The sequence below is a fragment of the Colobus angolensis genome, unplaced genomic scaffold (genome assembly GCF_000951035.1).
Source record: "Colobus angolensis palliatus isolate OR3802 unplaced genomic scaffold, Cang.pa_1.0 Scaffold207, whole genome shotgun sequence".
Lineage (NCBI taxonomy): Eukaryota > Metazoa > Chordata > Mammalia > Primates > Cercopithecidae > Colobus > Colobus angolensis.
The window spans coordinates 15,682-29,796 of record NW_012115233.1 but is presented as its reverse complement, the minus strand read 5'-3'; the positions used below and the strand labels follow the sequence as shown (position 1 = coordinate 29,796).

The 14,115-nt window shown below is 48.2% G+C and overlaps 1 protein-coding gene across 2 annotated transcripts in view; it reads right to left on the bottom strand.

Annotated features, from left to right (window-relative positions):
• WWOX (WW domain containing oxidoreductase) overlaps positions 1–12,237 on the bottom strand; it is a 1,140,828-nt gene extending 1,128,591 nt beyond the window's left edge. For both annotated transcript variants that reach the window (XM_011942139.1, XM_011942140.1), the window contains exons 1-3: positions 11,765–12,237; positions 3,478–3,542; positions 2,119–2,176 (exon numbers count right to left, since the gene is read on the bottom strand). In XM_011942139.1, coding sequence (XP_011797529.1) covers positions 2,119–2,176; positions 3,478–3,542; positions 11,765–11,871 — 230 coding nt within the window. In that variant the 5' untranslated portion in view covers positions 11,872–12,237. The remainder of the gene's footprint in view (positions 1–2,118; positions 2,177–3,477; positions 3,543–11,764) is intronic.
• Between the last annotated feature and the right edge of the window lie 1,878 nt (positions 12,238–14,115).

Sequence of the window (14,115 nt, the reverse complement as noted above, 5' to 3'; positions counted from 1 at the left end):
TTGACTACATAAAAAATTTAAGAAATTCGGCCAGGTGGGGTGGCTCACGCCTGTAATCCCATGCTTTGGGAAGTCAAGGCAGGAGGATCACTGGAGGCCAGAAGTTCCAGACTAGCCTGGGCAACATACTGAGCCTCAGTCTCTACAAAAAAAGGTATTTAAAAATTAGTTGGGCACGGTGGCATGGGCCTGTAGTCCCAGCTCCTCAGGAGGCTGAGGCAGGAGGCTCACTTGAGTCCAGGAGATTGAGGCTGCAGCAAGCTGTTACTGTGTCACTGTACATCAGCCCTGGATAACACAGCAAAGACCCAGTTTAAAAAAAACACACACACACAAGAGAACTTGGAAAAAAAAGTTTCCAACATATAACCAATGTGTTGATATCCTCAATTAATTGAGGAGAAAAAAACTTTCACGAGTTAGGGAAAAAGCCTTTTAACAAATAATAGGCACTCCCACCTATCCAACTGCTAGACAGCCTTGTCCTGGGGCTGCCTATGGCGGCCGGAGAGACTTCTCTCAAGCAAGCCTTGGCCCATTTGCTCTCAATATTAGTTGTGCACCAGAAGTTCACCAGGTTTGCTCAAAAAACACGTATGTCACTTGAACTTGTTAACTATAACTACATTATTTAGCAAGCTATTATTACACGAACTGATAACATGGGAGGTGAAAAATAGTGTCACTGGTTATCTATGAAAATGTGGTTGAATGCTTTGGAGAGCCTCAAAGACAAGCAGCTAAAAAAAAAATTTTGGTTCAATCAACTACAGTGAAAATGCTAGAAAAAAACCATAAAAGTCCCAAATGATGTAGCAGTCAGATTCTTTGAAAATACTCTGTTTGCTCAACCCTGAGGTGAAAGTAGAAATTACAGGTGTGCTTGGGGAAGGAAGACAACACTGCATCCTTGCAGCGAACTCAAACTCAAAGAGCAGGGCTGGCCCGACCCCTAAATGTTGGTGTACTTGAATCAAACACTAAAACGTTTATGTGACATTCATAACTTAAAAAAAAAAAAAAAATCCTGCTTAAACCAACTTCGATTAACCAACCAATCCTAATCCTGTCGAAGACTATTCAAGCTTCTATTTAAATGTCAGCAGTCGTGAAACATTCATTCCCCTCTTAGCTACAATGGTCAAGAATACAGTCCCTGGAGCAGGTGCTGGGCTCAAAGCCTGGCTGTGCTACTTCTTTACTGTAGAATCCTTACCAAGTCACCTACCCCCTCAAGTCTGTGTCAGTGGCAGTAAGCTAGGGATAATAACAATACTATGTCTCAGGGCACCATGGGGATCGAATGACCTAATGCTACAGATACAAGATGATTAGAATTAGGCATGGCTCATGCTGTATGTTGGACAGGCGGTTACTATTGCTGCGTGATACTGGAATTTATCCTGAAGACAGAATCCGAGAGGTGAAAAGGTCTTACAGATAAGGATGTTCACTCAACACATTATTTATAATTATAGGTTCTCAATAATAGGAATTTAGCATTAATGTCCAACAGGCAATTTGATAAATTATAGTATATCTGTACAAAATAATAACTCTAGAGCTGCTAAATAGCATCTTTTTGAAAAAAAAGCAGGTTACTAAACAGCCCACAAGTGCATTCTTTTTTTTGAGATGGAGTCTCATCCTGTCGTCCAGGCTGGAGCGCAGTGGCACAATCTCAGCTCACTGCAACCTCTGCCTCCCCCCAGGTTCAAGTGATTCTCCTGCCTCACCCTCCCAAGTAGGTGGGACTATAGGCGTGTGCCACCACACCCAGCTAATTTTTGTATTTTTAGGAGAGATGGTGTTTCACCATGTTGGCCAGAATGGTCTCAATCTCTTGACCTCATGATCCACCCGCTTCGGTCTCCCAAAGTGCTGGGATTACAGGCATAAGCCACCGTACCTGGCCTCCTTACCTTTTTTTTAAGGATGTATGTGCATGGAAAATACAAGAATAAATCCAGAGATGTTAAAAGTAGTTACTTCTGCTAAGATTACAGATCCATACTATTATACTTTGTATTTTTCTAGAGTTATTGTGTATTACTTTTATAATTAAAAATTCCTATTAAAAAGCAAAGAGCTGAGAGTGGTTTCTTTGTAGATACTTACTCAACAAAAAACACTTGTCCATTCTCATCAGTTTCTTGTTCCCATCCATATGGCAAATCTGAAACACAAGAAAGACAGGTCTACAGGTGCCAGGGGAAGTAAAGACTGTTCCTGGGTGAGGACGGGGAGGAGCCCTCCAGGCCCCGCCCCCAAGCCTGTCCCTCCCAGCCAACAGCTATCACATCAACTGGCTTTGGTCACATGTTCCAATTGTGGCAGCTGCAGAAGGCCCCTGATCCCACCTGGGCTCCACATTTTTGCCTCTTGCTTTGAAGAAAATCTATTTTATGCCTGATCACTCTATAAACCTTACTGGTTGCACCAATCAACGGGAATTCTCCCTTGAATGAGCTCACAGAACACATCTACGTGCAGGGCAGGCACTCAACGTCATTCATACGCTGACATGTGATGCCTTGTATGATATTAGAAGGCACTGCCATTTTTTCTCATGTGTACACGTTGACGCTTCAACTAGACCCTTAACCTCTTAAGGGCAGGAACCTTCTCATACTTTTTTTTGAGATGGGGTCTCACTATGTTGTCCAGGCTCATCTCGAATTCCCGGGCACAAGTGATCCTCCCATTTCTGCCTCTGAAACTGCTGGTCTCATAGGCACAAGTCACCTCGCCTGGCCCCTTCTTATACTTCTATTCCGTGGATCACACACTAGCTCAGAATCACCTAGAAGTCATGGTAATCTTTACAAAATTCCCAAATACTTACATATTTAATTCCATAGTATAGCCAAGAACAAATTTATAAACACTGCAACTATAGGAAAACATCATACACCGTGAATCAAAGGCCTCAATTATTTTGATTGTGTTTTCTGTTGTTGTTTTTGCTATTTTTCAGACAGCATCTCACTCTGTCACTGAGGCTGGAGCGCAGTGGTATGATCTTGGCTCACTGAAACCTCCGCCTCCTGGGTTTGAGAGCGTCCTGTTCCTCAGCCTCCAGAGTAGCTGGAATTACAGGCGCACGCCACCATGCCCAGCTAATTTTTTGTATTTTTAGAAGAGATGCGGTTTCAATATATTGGCCAGGCTGGTCTTGAACTCCTGACCTCAGGTGATCCACCCGCCTCGGCCTCCCAAAGTGCTGGGATTACAGGCGTGAGCCATCATGTCCGGCCGTTTTGGTACTTTAAGACCAGTAAGAAATCATCCTCACTCTACCCTACAATCTCATCATCTTCTTCTGCCAAATCCCATAAGCTCCTCAGAGTGGGAGTCCGGTTCTCTATCAGAGAGCCCTCCCAAAAACACACCATAACCTGTCACCTCTCTGCCGGTGACATTTTCCCCATCTACTTAATGCTTCAATCCAAGATCCTTTGACAACAACATACAAACCTCCTGCCACTCGTTTTCTTTTTCCAGTTTTTGGATGTTCCCACTGAGTCTTCTCCTCTGTGTGACTGTTGGGGAAAAAAAAAATCCACAGTAATAAATAAAAATTAACTCTTCTAAAAAGTAATCAATTGTATTAAATTTTTTTTCTCTCCCAGATAATACTCTCTCTTAAGAGTAGTAAAAACTGACATTCGGAGAAAGCATGGGCAGAATATAAATGCCACTGTTTACATCAGGTCAAATTCCTCAAGTTAGAAGCAGCAGCAGCCCTGTAGACATTTCCCAACAGCCTGCCTTTAGAAGCCAGATATAAGGAGGAAGTGAGGGAAGAAGAAGAAAGAGGACTGTGACCCCAGCTACGGGGTCAACTTTAGGAGGCTTGCTGAATCACTCAAAGTATCTAGAGGCAGTTGGGCGCGGTGGCTCACGCCGTAATCCCAGCACTTTGGGAGCCCCAGGGGAGCAGATCACGAGGTCAGGAGATTGAGACCATCCTGGCCAACATGGTGAAACCCCGTCTCCACCAAAAATACAAAAATTAGGTGGGCACGGTGGCACACACCTGTAGTCCCAGCTACTTGGGAGGCTGAGGCAGGCGAATCGCTTGAACCAGGAAGGCAGAGGTTGCAGTGAGCCTAGATGACACCGCTGCACTCCAGCCTGGCGACACAGCGAGATTCTGTCTCAAAAAATAAATAAATAAATAAATAAATAAATAAATAAATAAATAAATCTAGAGGCATTTTGCTCTGTATTTGTTTTAGTTTTATTCCAGGATGTAGTGACAAAATTCATAATAGCTAATGTATATAATCTCTTAAAATGTTTATTTATTTGTATTTCTTTTTAAAGAATCAGGATCTCACTATGTTGCCCAGGCTGGACTGGAACTCCTGGACTCAGTGACCCTCCTATTTCAGCCTCTTGAGTGGCTGGGACTAGAAGCCCGTGCCACCTTGTCCAGCTAAAATGTTTATTCTTTCCGCAGATGTAACTTCAAAGTGTTTCCTTAAGCACTGGTTCCTAACTGGTCCCAAGAGGTAGTTAAGAGATGGAGTAAGACAGCCCCATAAGTCACCTAGCTGTGCGCTGTGCACCTTTGGTCAAGTGACCCCAAGCCTTAATCTCCATTCCCTCCTCCGCAAAATGGAAATAATCCTAGCACTCATCTTGGGGGCTGCTATGTAAGAATATTGTATATCCAGGGTTTCGCATAGCACCAGGCATACAAAAAGCTCTGGGAAATGCAAGCTGTTACTGGGAACAAATCAGTTACATAAACTAGTCTGATTTTTGCGTCAAACTTAACATTTCATCTCAGACCATCACCCAAAGTTATAATTAAAATAGTAGGCCAATAACTAGAAACACGTGTCACCAGGTAATAAGGAATCCAGGAAAACATACAATTACTTCATCAGAGAAAAAGCCAGGTGCTACAGGAGGCATTCAAAGGGGAGGCTGGGTTTCCTAAAAGTTTACCTACTCAAGCCAACACAGACAGTTTTATTTTTAAATTAGCAACATCTAGGTGATAGGATATGAACATTCTTTCCCTGTCAATTACTTTAAAGAAAATAAATACAGGGAGCATGAATTTTCTAAAACAATTCTACAACTTGCAAGCAAGGTCTTTTTATGCACTGCTGGCTTCTGGTCTGTCTTGACCAAGTCTTGGCAGCTGGGTCTCTGTCACGGTGCAGGAATGCCTCGCTCAGCATGCTGAAGACTGAGCAACCCGTGCTAGCTGAGTGCAGGCCGTCTCCTCAGCGCTGCCGCCACCTCAGAGAGCTGCTGAGAAGGCGAGACACGGGACACCTGTGACAGTGCTTGGAGAATGAGTAAATCCTTGTACCAGCTACGGTATCAGTAGCAAAGACAAACTCCTACTTTGTACATCAACCACCATCCAATACCACTTGCAAAAAAAGCAGCTCTATGGCCGGGCGCGGTGACTCACGCCTGTAATCCCAGCACTTCGGGAGGGTAAGGCAGGTGGATCACCTGAGGTCGAGAGTCCGCGATCAGCCCGACCAACATGCAGAAACCCTGTCTCTACTAAAAGTACAAAATTAGCCTGGTGTGGTGGCGCATGCCTGTAATCCCAGCTACTCGGTATGCTGAGGCAGGAGAATCGCTTGACCTCGGGAGGCGGAGGCTGCGGTGAGCTGAGATCACGCCATTACACTCCAGCCTGGGCAACAAGAGAAAACTCCATCTCAAAAAAAAAAAAAGCAGCTCTGACTGTCTGGTAAGGATCGCCCACTCTCCGCTGGCACAGGGGAATACTGCATACCAACTCCTGCTTCTCCTTCAAAAGAGACGGGAACAGCAATCAGATACACCAAGCATTGGCAACAACGCAAAACCCTCCTGCCCCTTGCACAGCTGTCCCACGCTTCTTCAAGAAAGTTAAGAGACGGAGTTGCATTTTCCTTGCCTGCCATTAAAAGTAGTCTTCATCTCATAGGCACACATCAAACGCGCTTGAAGCTCTACCCTCAAGAATCCACAAAGTGGCTGGGCGCGGTGGTTCACGCCTGTAATCCCAGCATTTTGGGAGGCCGAGGCGGATGGATCACTTGAGGCTAGGATTTCAAGATAGCCTGGTCAACACGGCAAAAGCCCATCTCTACTAAAAATACAAAAATGAGACAGACATGGTAGCACATGCCTGTAATCGCAGCTACTTGAGTGGCTGAGGCATGAGAATTTCCTGAACCTGGGAGGTGGAGGTTGCAGTGAGCCAAAATCACACCACTGCAGTCCAGCCTGGGTGAAAAAGCAAGACTCAACCTAAAAAAAAAAAAAAATCCATGAAATGACCCTTAACAGTGGAAGCTGAGCCTTGACAGTAGGCAGGCTGGCACAGAAAGAGCCTCCCGGCCCTTAGTAGGTGAAGCTGGGCCCTCAGACATGTAGCCTCATGCCTGGCCCACAGCAGGTGCACAAATGTAAACACACAGAATGAGTACTTTCCAAAGGAGCTACAAAACTCACTCAGAATATTTATTTATTTATTCAGAAAGACATTTGGAAAACAAAACAAACTCTGTCAACCTATGCTCTTGACTTGCACAGAACATGCCTAAACCAGGGTTTCCCGTCCTCACTGCTGGTGACACTTGAGGCTGAATCATTCTCTTTTTTTTTTTTTTTTTTGAGACACAGTCTCACTCTGTTGCCCAGGCTGGAGTACAGTGGTGCAACCTCAGCTCACTGTAACCTCTGCCTCCCAAGTTCAAGCAATTCTCCTACCTCAGCCCGAGTAGCTAGGATTACAGGCACCTGCCACCACGCCTGGATAATTTTTGTATTTTTAGCAGAGATGGGGTTTCACCATGTCGGCCAGGCAGGTCTCGAACTCCTGACCTAAACTGATCCACCTGCCTCAGCGTACCAAAGTGCTGGGATTCCAGGCATGAGCCATTGCACCCGGATCACATCATTCTCTGTTGTGGGGTTGTCTTGGGCACCACTGGCCTCTGCCCATCAGACGCCAATACCCCAGTCCCATAGTTGTGGCAACAGAAAGCGTCTCCAGACATTGCCAACCGTCCCCTGCAGAACACAATCATCCCTGGGGAAGAACCCAGAGCCAGCTGAAGCGGAGACAGTAATTTGGTCATAAAGATTCTGGAGCCTGACTGCCCGTTTTCTGGATCTCCCATTTGCCAGCCACTCTGCCCTTGAAGAAGTCATTTAAACCCATGCCTCGGTTTCCCCATCAGTTTAGATGGGGACAATAACAGCACCTACTTCTTGGGGTTATAGAGTTAACACAGGAAGAACTAAGAACTGTACCTTTCAGCAGAAGACTTATTTTCCATAAATATAAAAATTAATTAAAAGGTGTTCTTTTTAATTATAACCTTAAATGACTTCTTAATGAAGAGAAAATTAGAACACATGTCCCCTAAGTGTTCTCCCATTCTCCTTTAAATAAAAGCCAACTTTGATTTTTTATTTTTTCAATAAGCTTGCCATTTAAAGAGATAATTAATAGTAATCTAAACTTAAACCAAAGGATTCAAAATTAAGCGAACATCATATTACATGAACACCATACTTCCACGGACGGGGTGTTTTCTGTTGTTTTTTTTTTTTTAAGACAAGGTCTCATTCTGTGGCCCAGGCTAGAGTACAGTGACACAACCATAGCCCACTGCAGCCTCGAGCTTCTGGGCTCAAGCAATCCTCCCACCTTGGCCTCCCACCATGTCCCGCCTACAGCGTGTGTGTCTGTGTTCTGAACACAGTGTAAGTTAACGGGGAGATCTAGAGGTGACGGTGAGGACAGCCAGCCCTGTGGACGCAGGAGACATCGAGGCCTCTGACTGCCAAAAGGCCTGAGCTTCATGAGGAGGACAGGGAAGGGCAAACAAGGACGGCTCTGACACTGAGACCCTGTCCCTCCCTCCCTATCTCCCACGAAGGGGCTGCTCTGAGACTGTTAGGGGAGAGGGGTAGAAGAAAAGCCCACCAGCACTCTTAGGTCTCTGGTCTGCCCCGACCCCATGCCTGGGAGCCCAGCCTGGTGGGCTTTGGAGCCGTAAGACGTGTGTGCCTTTGAGACATACAAGTGAACCATGGGGCAGGTGGGAAAGCAGGAGAGGCGAACAGCAGCCACACAAGACCAGGCTCCACCAGACCCCAAGGTCTCAGTGGGAGCTACAGCCTCTATCCCTGGCCGTGGCCCTGCTACACGAGGGGAAACAATATGGAAAAGAAATGACTCAAAGAGCAGCCTCCTAGAAAGCACATCCACAAAGTCTCCCCAACCCCAAGAGAAAAACAACTGTCACTTCCAGAGTCAGGAATGAAAAGCGGTTGGAACCAGCACAAAAATTTAAAAAGAAAAGGGCCAGGATGCTCACAGATCAGGAGAGATCAAGGGAATGTGGGGTTGGGATGGATCAGAGGCATCCTACCCTAACACCCAAAGAACTTCAGCCTTTCAGCCCTGACACCCAGAGAACCGAGGGCTGGCGGGGATGGACAGAAGGTCCAGAGAGATGAGTCCTCCAGCTAGGAGCCAGCCAAGCCCTGGCATCTCAGCTGGTGTAAACAATAAATAGCTAACGCATGCGGGGCTGAATACCTAGGTGATGGGCTGACAGGCGCAGCAAGTCACCATGGCACATGTTTACTCATGTAACAAACCCGCACATCCTGCACATGTAGCCCGGAATTTTAAATTCAATTAAAAAAAAAAAGCAGCAGAGTCCGAGAGGCCAGCTTGAGACCTAAGACACTAGTCGGGGGGCTGGAGGAAGGGCTTTTGGAAACCATGTGCGCACCCGAGCGCCCTGGCCACGGGACACACAGGAAGAAAGCAGATGGGAGAAAGGCCAAGCAGCAGGAAGGCAGGCACAGGGGGCACGCAGGGCGAGCGGGAGCAAGGGAGCCCCAGGGCCCTAGTGCCAGGATCCAGGGCATGCCTGCAGGGAAGCAGAAGCACCTCTGTGGCTGAGTGGCAAAGGAGGAGATGCCCCACAGAGCCAGAGACAGAGGCGGGCTTAGGAAGCCGGAAGCGGGTCATGTGCATCTCCGTATTCTGGGGCCCAGGGCACCACCCACCCACCCATAGAAGCCCGCGGCTGACCTTCCTGCGATGATTCATTTACTCATCCCACAGGGGTTCATCTTACAGCTTCTGGGTGCCAAGCACCGGGGACGCACAGATGAACAAGCTGCCCTCACGATGTCTGCAACCTGGGCAAGGGAGACAGGGCCAACAAGGAGGAGTACACGGCCAAGGCTAAGCACGAAGAAGCAGAGAAACAAGGGGACCAGTACAAGGTTGAGGGGACACCCACAGTCAGGAAGGTCTCTTGGGCAGTGACATGTCAGCTCGGCTCTGAAGGATGAAAAGGAGCCCTTCCCGACAGACATACAGGTGAGAGGGACAGTAAGTGCTCGCTCAGGAGCTTGCCTCGACCCCTGCAAAGGCTAATGGAACTCTGCTGCTGCTGGAAAAGGCCCTTTAATTCCCAAGAGCCAGAAATTCTTCCTGAAGTCACCAGCCGAATGCCACTCTCTGACTCTGCTAACAGAGCCCAAGCTTCTCCACAAGGCACAGAACTCCTTGAACTGGGTCCTCCCTTCCCTGCCTTACCTTTCACATTCCTGGACCCTCACAAAGATCACAGGCCCCTGGACAGGCCATGCAGGGGGCCTCTCCTCTCACTGTTCCCTCTACCTGGACTGCCCTCCTGCCCCATCCACTTCTACTTGCGCTCAAAACACCGCTCTGGGCTTGGTACAGAGCCTCAGGCCTGTGATTCCAGAGCTTCAGGAGGGAAGCTGGCTTGAGTTCAGGGGTTCAAACCAGCCTGGGCAACATGGTGAGACCCCATTTCCACAAAACATGTAATAATTAACTGGGTGTGGAGGCACACACCTGTGGTCCCAGGTACCCAAGAGGCTGAGGTGGGAGGATCGCTTGAGCCCAGGAAGTCAAGGTTACTCTGAGTGTGCCACTGTATTCCCTCACGTTCCCAACCAATACCTCATGCCAGACACGCTGCTTCCTGGTATACACGCTGCGTGGGGACGTTCCTACACATCACTATGCCCTAGTAAGACTGGGTCCTAAGAATGACAACTGGCTTTTATTTGCCTCGGTATAACCAGTGCCAGCAAAAGGACTGGCACATAATACCTGTGTGTGTCTTGAATGAACGCATCAGAACTTTGTTTTTCTTCTACTTGGCCACCAAAGGCAGCAGTGGTTCACATCCTTGCATAGATTAGAATCACCTGGGAGGGAAGATTTTTTTTTTTTTTTTTTACAACCTACCAAGGGAGAGGGGAGAGGCCAAACCAATTAAATCAGGAACTCTGGGCTGGCGCAGTGGCTCCCGTCTGTAATCACAACACTTTGGGAGGCCAAGGTGGGCGGATCACTTGAGGCCAGGAGTTGGAGACCAGCCTGGCCAACAGGGCGAAATTAGCCAGGCGTGGTGGTGGGCGCCTGTAATCCCAGCTACTCGGGAGGCTGAGACACGAGAATCGCTTGAACTCGGCATTCAGAGGTTGCAGTGAGCCGGGATCGTACCACTGCACTCCAGTCTGGGCGTGGAGCGAGACTCTTGTCTTTTAAAAAAAAAAAAAAAAAAAAAAATGAAAAACAAACAAACAAAAAAACCCTCTGGAAGTGGGGCCCAGAAAAAGACACTTACAAAAAGTTTCCCAGATGCTGAAAATAAGATTTACATCCATGTTTCTCAAAACCAGCTGATATTCCACCTCACCCGAAAAGCTTAAAAAACAGACTCCCGAAGTGGAGAGTCTGCTGCAGTAGGTTCTCTAAGGAGACGCAAACCATGTATGTAGGACATTCCCTAGGTGATTCTAAGGTGCTGATACAAAACACACTGTCATATCTGAAGAGCAATTAGGAAAGACAGTTAAGGAACACTGAGTACCTACTGTGTGCTTTGTGCACAGTGCCTGAACTGACCCTCACATCAACCCATTTTACAGGTGAGAAGACCGAGATTAAACGTTCTTTCAATGGCCCAAGGTCACAAAGTTAAAGATGAAGGCTCTGCTGTGGTTTCCAAAACTTTCCCACGAAACGATAGTGAGGCTATCTAGAACTTCTGCTAAAAAAAACACTCCTGGCTGGGCGCAGTGGCTCACGCCTGTAATCTCAACAATTCTGGAGGCTAAGGCAGGTGGATTGCTTGAGCCCAGCAGTTCGAGACTAGCCTGGGCAACATGGTGCGACCCTAGTCTCTACAAATACTTAAATAAATAGTCAGGCATGGTAGTGCACAACTGTAGTCCCAGCCACTCAGAAGGCTGAGATGAGAGGATTGCCCGAACCCGGTAGGTAGAGGCTGCAGTGGGCTATGATGGCACCACTGCACACCAGCCTGGGTGACTGAGCAATACCGGTCTGGAGAAAATAAAACAAAACTCCTAGCCCTGCAACCCACAGCCTGCAGGAGGGAGCTGAACACATGCACTTTTTAAAATGTCTTTATTTTTTGGCGGGGATGAGGCCGCTTTGCCCTCGCCGCGCCGCGCAGTGCTGCATCCTGAACAGCAGAGGGCGCGCCGGGAAGCCGCCAGGTGACCCCCGCTGGACCTAGGGCCCACCAAGGGGGCCAACCCCTCCTGGGAACCCTGGACCCTTGAAACCCTGAAGCTCCTTAACAGTCACTTCCACTTTGCACCGCACTCGCTGCGCTGGAGCGCGCGCCCTCCCCGCGCTGGTGGCGTCCGAGAGCATTGCAGGGTCCCAGGTGCGTCCGCGGCCCCACTGCGGCCCCCTTACTTGGCGTAGTAAACCCAGCCGTCCTTGGTGGTTCTCTCCTCCCAGCCCGGGGGCAGCTCGTCCTCACTGTCCGTGTCGTCCAGGCCCGCGTAGCGCAGGGCTGCCATGGCTGACTGTGGAAGCAACTGGCCCCCCAGTCAACCGCTGCCGGGTCCCCTCGCCCAGGAACTCACTCCCGCTCCAAAAGACACCCGCGCGCGTCGGCGCCCCACCGCTCACGCCTGCGCACTGCGCCCTCCAGGGACCGCTCCGCCGACCACGAAGCTGAAATCCAGTCTCCGCAACATCGCGACTGCCGGCGTCAAAGGGGCAGGGCCTGGAGAGGAAGGCGGTGAAAGCGCCTAAGAGATCGCGCTGCCGCCGGGCTAGACAGCAAAACCGGAGAGCGCTCCGAGGCGCTGGAAATGGAGCGGAGCCTTGTCCGCCTCCCTACAGCAGGGAAGGGGCGTGCGCATCCAGTTTCGGTCCAGGACTCCGCCCGTTGCTGGGCTACCCGTAATCACTTCCGCGTTGTTCTGGCCAATCCTGCAGGAGCTTGGCAATTGGATATGGGAAATGTAGTCCAGGCGGCGCCTGACTGGAAAGCGGCGCCCAGGGTGTCCTGGGTTTCTGTCTCTCCTTGCCTTGGGGGCTCGTGAAAGTCCATGATGAGAAACCTTTCAGGACTTGCCAGCATTCATGCTGATTCACAAACTTTGTTTTGCATATGAACACAATGTTAAAATATAACCTGGAAAACTTAAAACTGCTGATTCCTGATTTCCTGCTTTAGAGAAGGTTCTTCCAGCCAAAACAGGGTGCTGTTGATAATAGAAACTGACGTTTACGCAGCACTTAATATGGGGTCCAGGCCAGAAATGCACAGACGTCTCATGTACCTGACACCTTTGTGTAGTGGGCACAACTCAGAAAGAGTAGCTAGGCTGCGCTCAGTGGCTCATGCCTGTAATCCAAACACTTTAGGAGGCTGAGGCAGGAGGATCACTTGAGGCCAGGAGTTCGAGAACAGCCTGGGCAACATAGCAAGACCCCCGTCTCTACCAAAAATAACTATTTTTTTCGTTTGCCGGGCGTGGTGGTGCACATCTGTAGTCCCAGCTACTCAGTAAGGCTGAGTGGGGAGAATCACTTGCGCCCAAGAAGTCGAGGCTGCAATAAGCTATGATCGGGTCACTGCACTCCAGCATGGGCAACAGAGAGAGCTGCTGTCTTTAAAAAACTGCCTCACCTTTAGAGAATTTCCTTTAGTAAGTCTGGAATGGGTCCAGAATCTGCAGAGAGAAAGAAAGAGAGAGAGAAAGGGGGGGGGGGGAGGAAGGAAGGAAGGAAGGAAGGAAGGAAGGAAGGAAGGAAGGAAGGAAGGAAGGAAGGAAGGAAGGAAGGAAGGAAGGAAGGAAGGAAAGAAAGAAAAAAAGAAAGAAAAAGAAAGAAAGAAAGAAAGAAAGGGTAACTAACTACCTGAGGAGACACAGGAAGAGAGGAGAGCCGGGTACTCCTGGCAGCTGAGATGCCATCACTCCACTATACTTATTGACTCATCTGTGTAGTCCCGACTAAACTGACAAAGCACACCCGGGACTTCTTTCTATTGCCAGCACTTGGTAAATGCTTCAACCTGCAAATTTGTTAAATGAACAAATGAATGATGTGATTCCTTAGGTTTGGTTCTCTGTGAATCAATCTAATTAAAAACAAAATCCCGTATGTACAAAGTAGACTCAAGTCCTCTTGGACCACCAAGAGGTATCCTATAAATGTTCTGTATCCAAAACCTCAAGCAGATCTTCAGCTTGTGCCTAAGGAGTTTTCCAGAACATTCCCTGTTTGGCATATGCTCCCCAGTGCCGTGTTACAAGGATATCTACTGACCATGATTTCTCAGGCCTAGGTCCCAGAGAATGCAAGCCTCCATGAGAATAATTACATATATTTGATTCTGCTGAGAGAGCAAAACAATAAAATTGAAAATAAGGAATTTTAAAAGTATATATGTTAATGGGCAGTGTGTAGCAACTGCTTTCTGTCTTCATGTTCTCAAATTGGTGATTGTTTAGGATTCCTGCTCTATGTACTCTTTAGCGGAGACACTTGCCTTTCTGTACTTGACCAACCAAAAACAAGCTTAACAAAGCACTGTTTTGTTTTAACAGGCCTGCTGTCTCATCTTAAACCTATCATAAGATTTTTTTCCAAATCCACCTGTGTTTAAATCTGCTACCATTGGATTGGGCGTGGTGGCTCACAACTGTAATCCCAGCACTTTGGGAGACCGAGGCAGGAGAATTGCTTGAGCCCAGGAGTTCAAGACCAGCCTGGGCAAGATAGCAAGACCCCCACCCCCATCCTTCCTT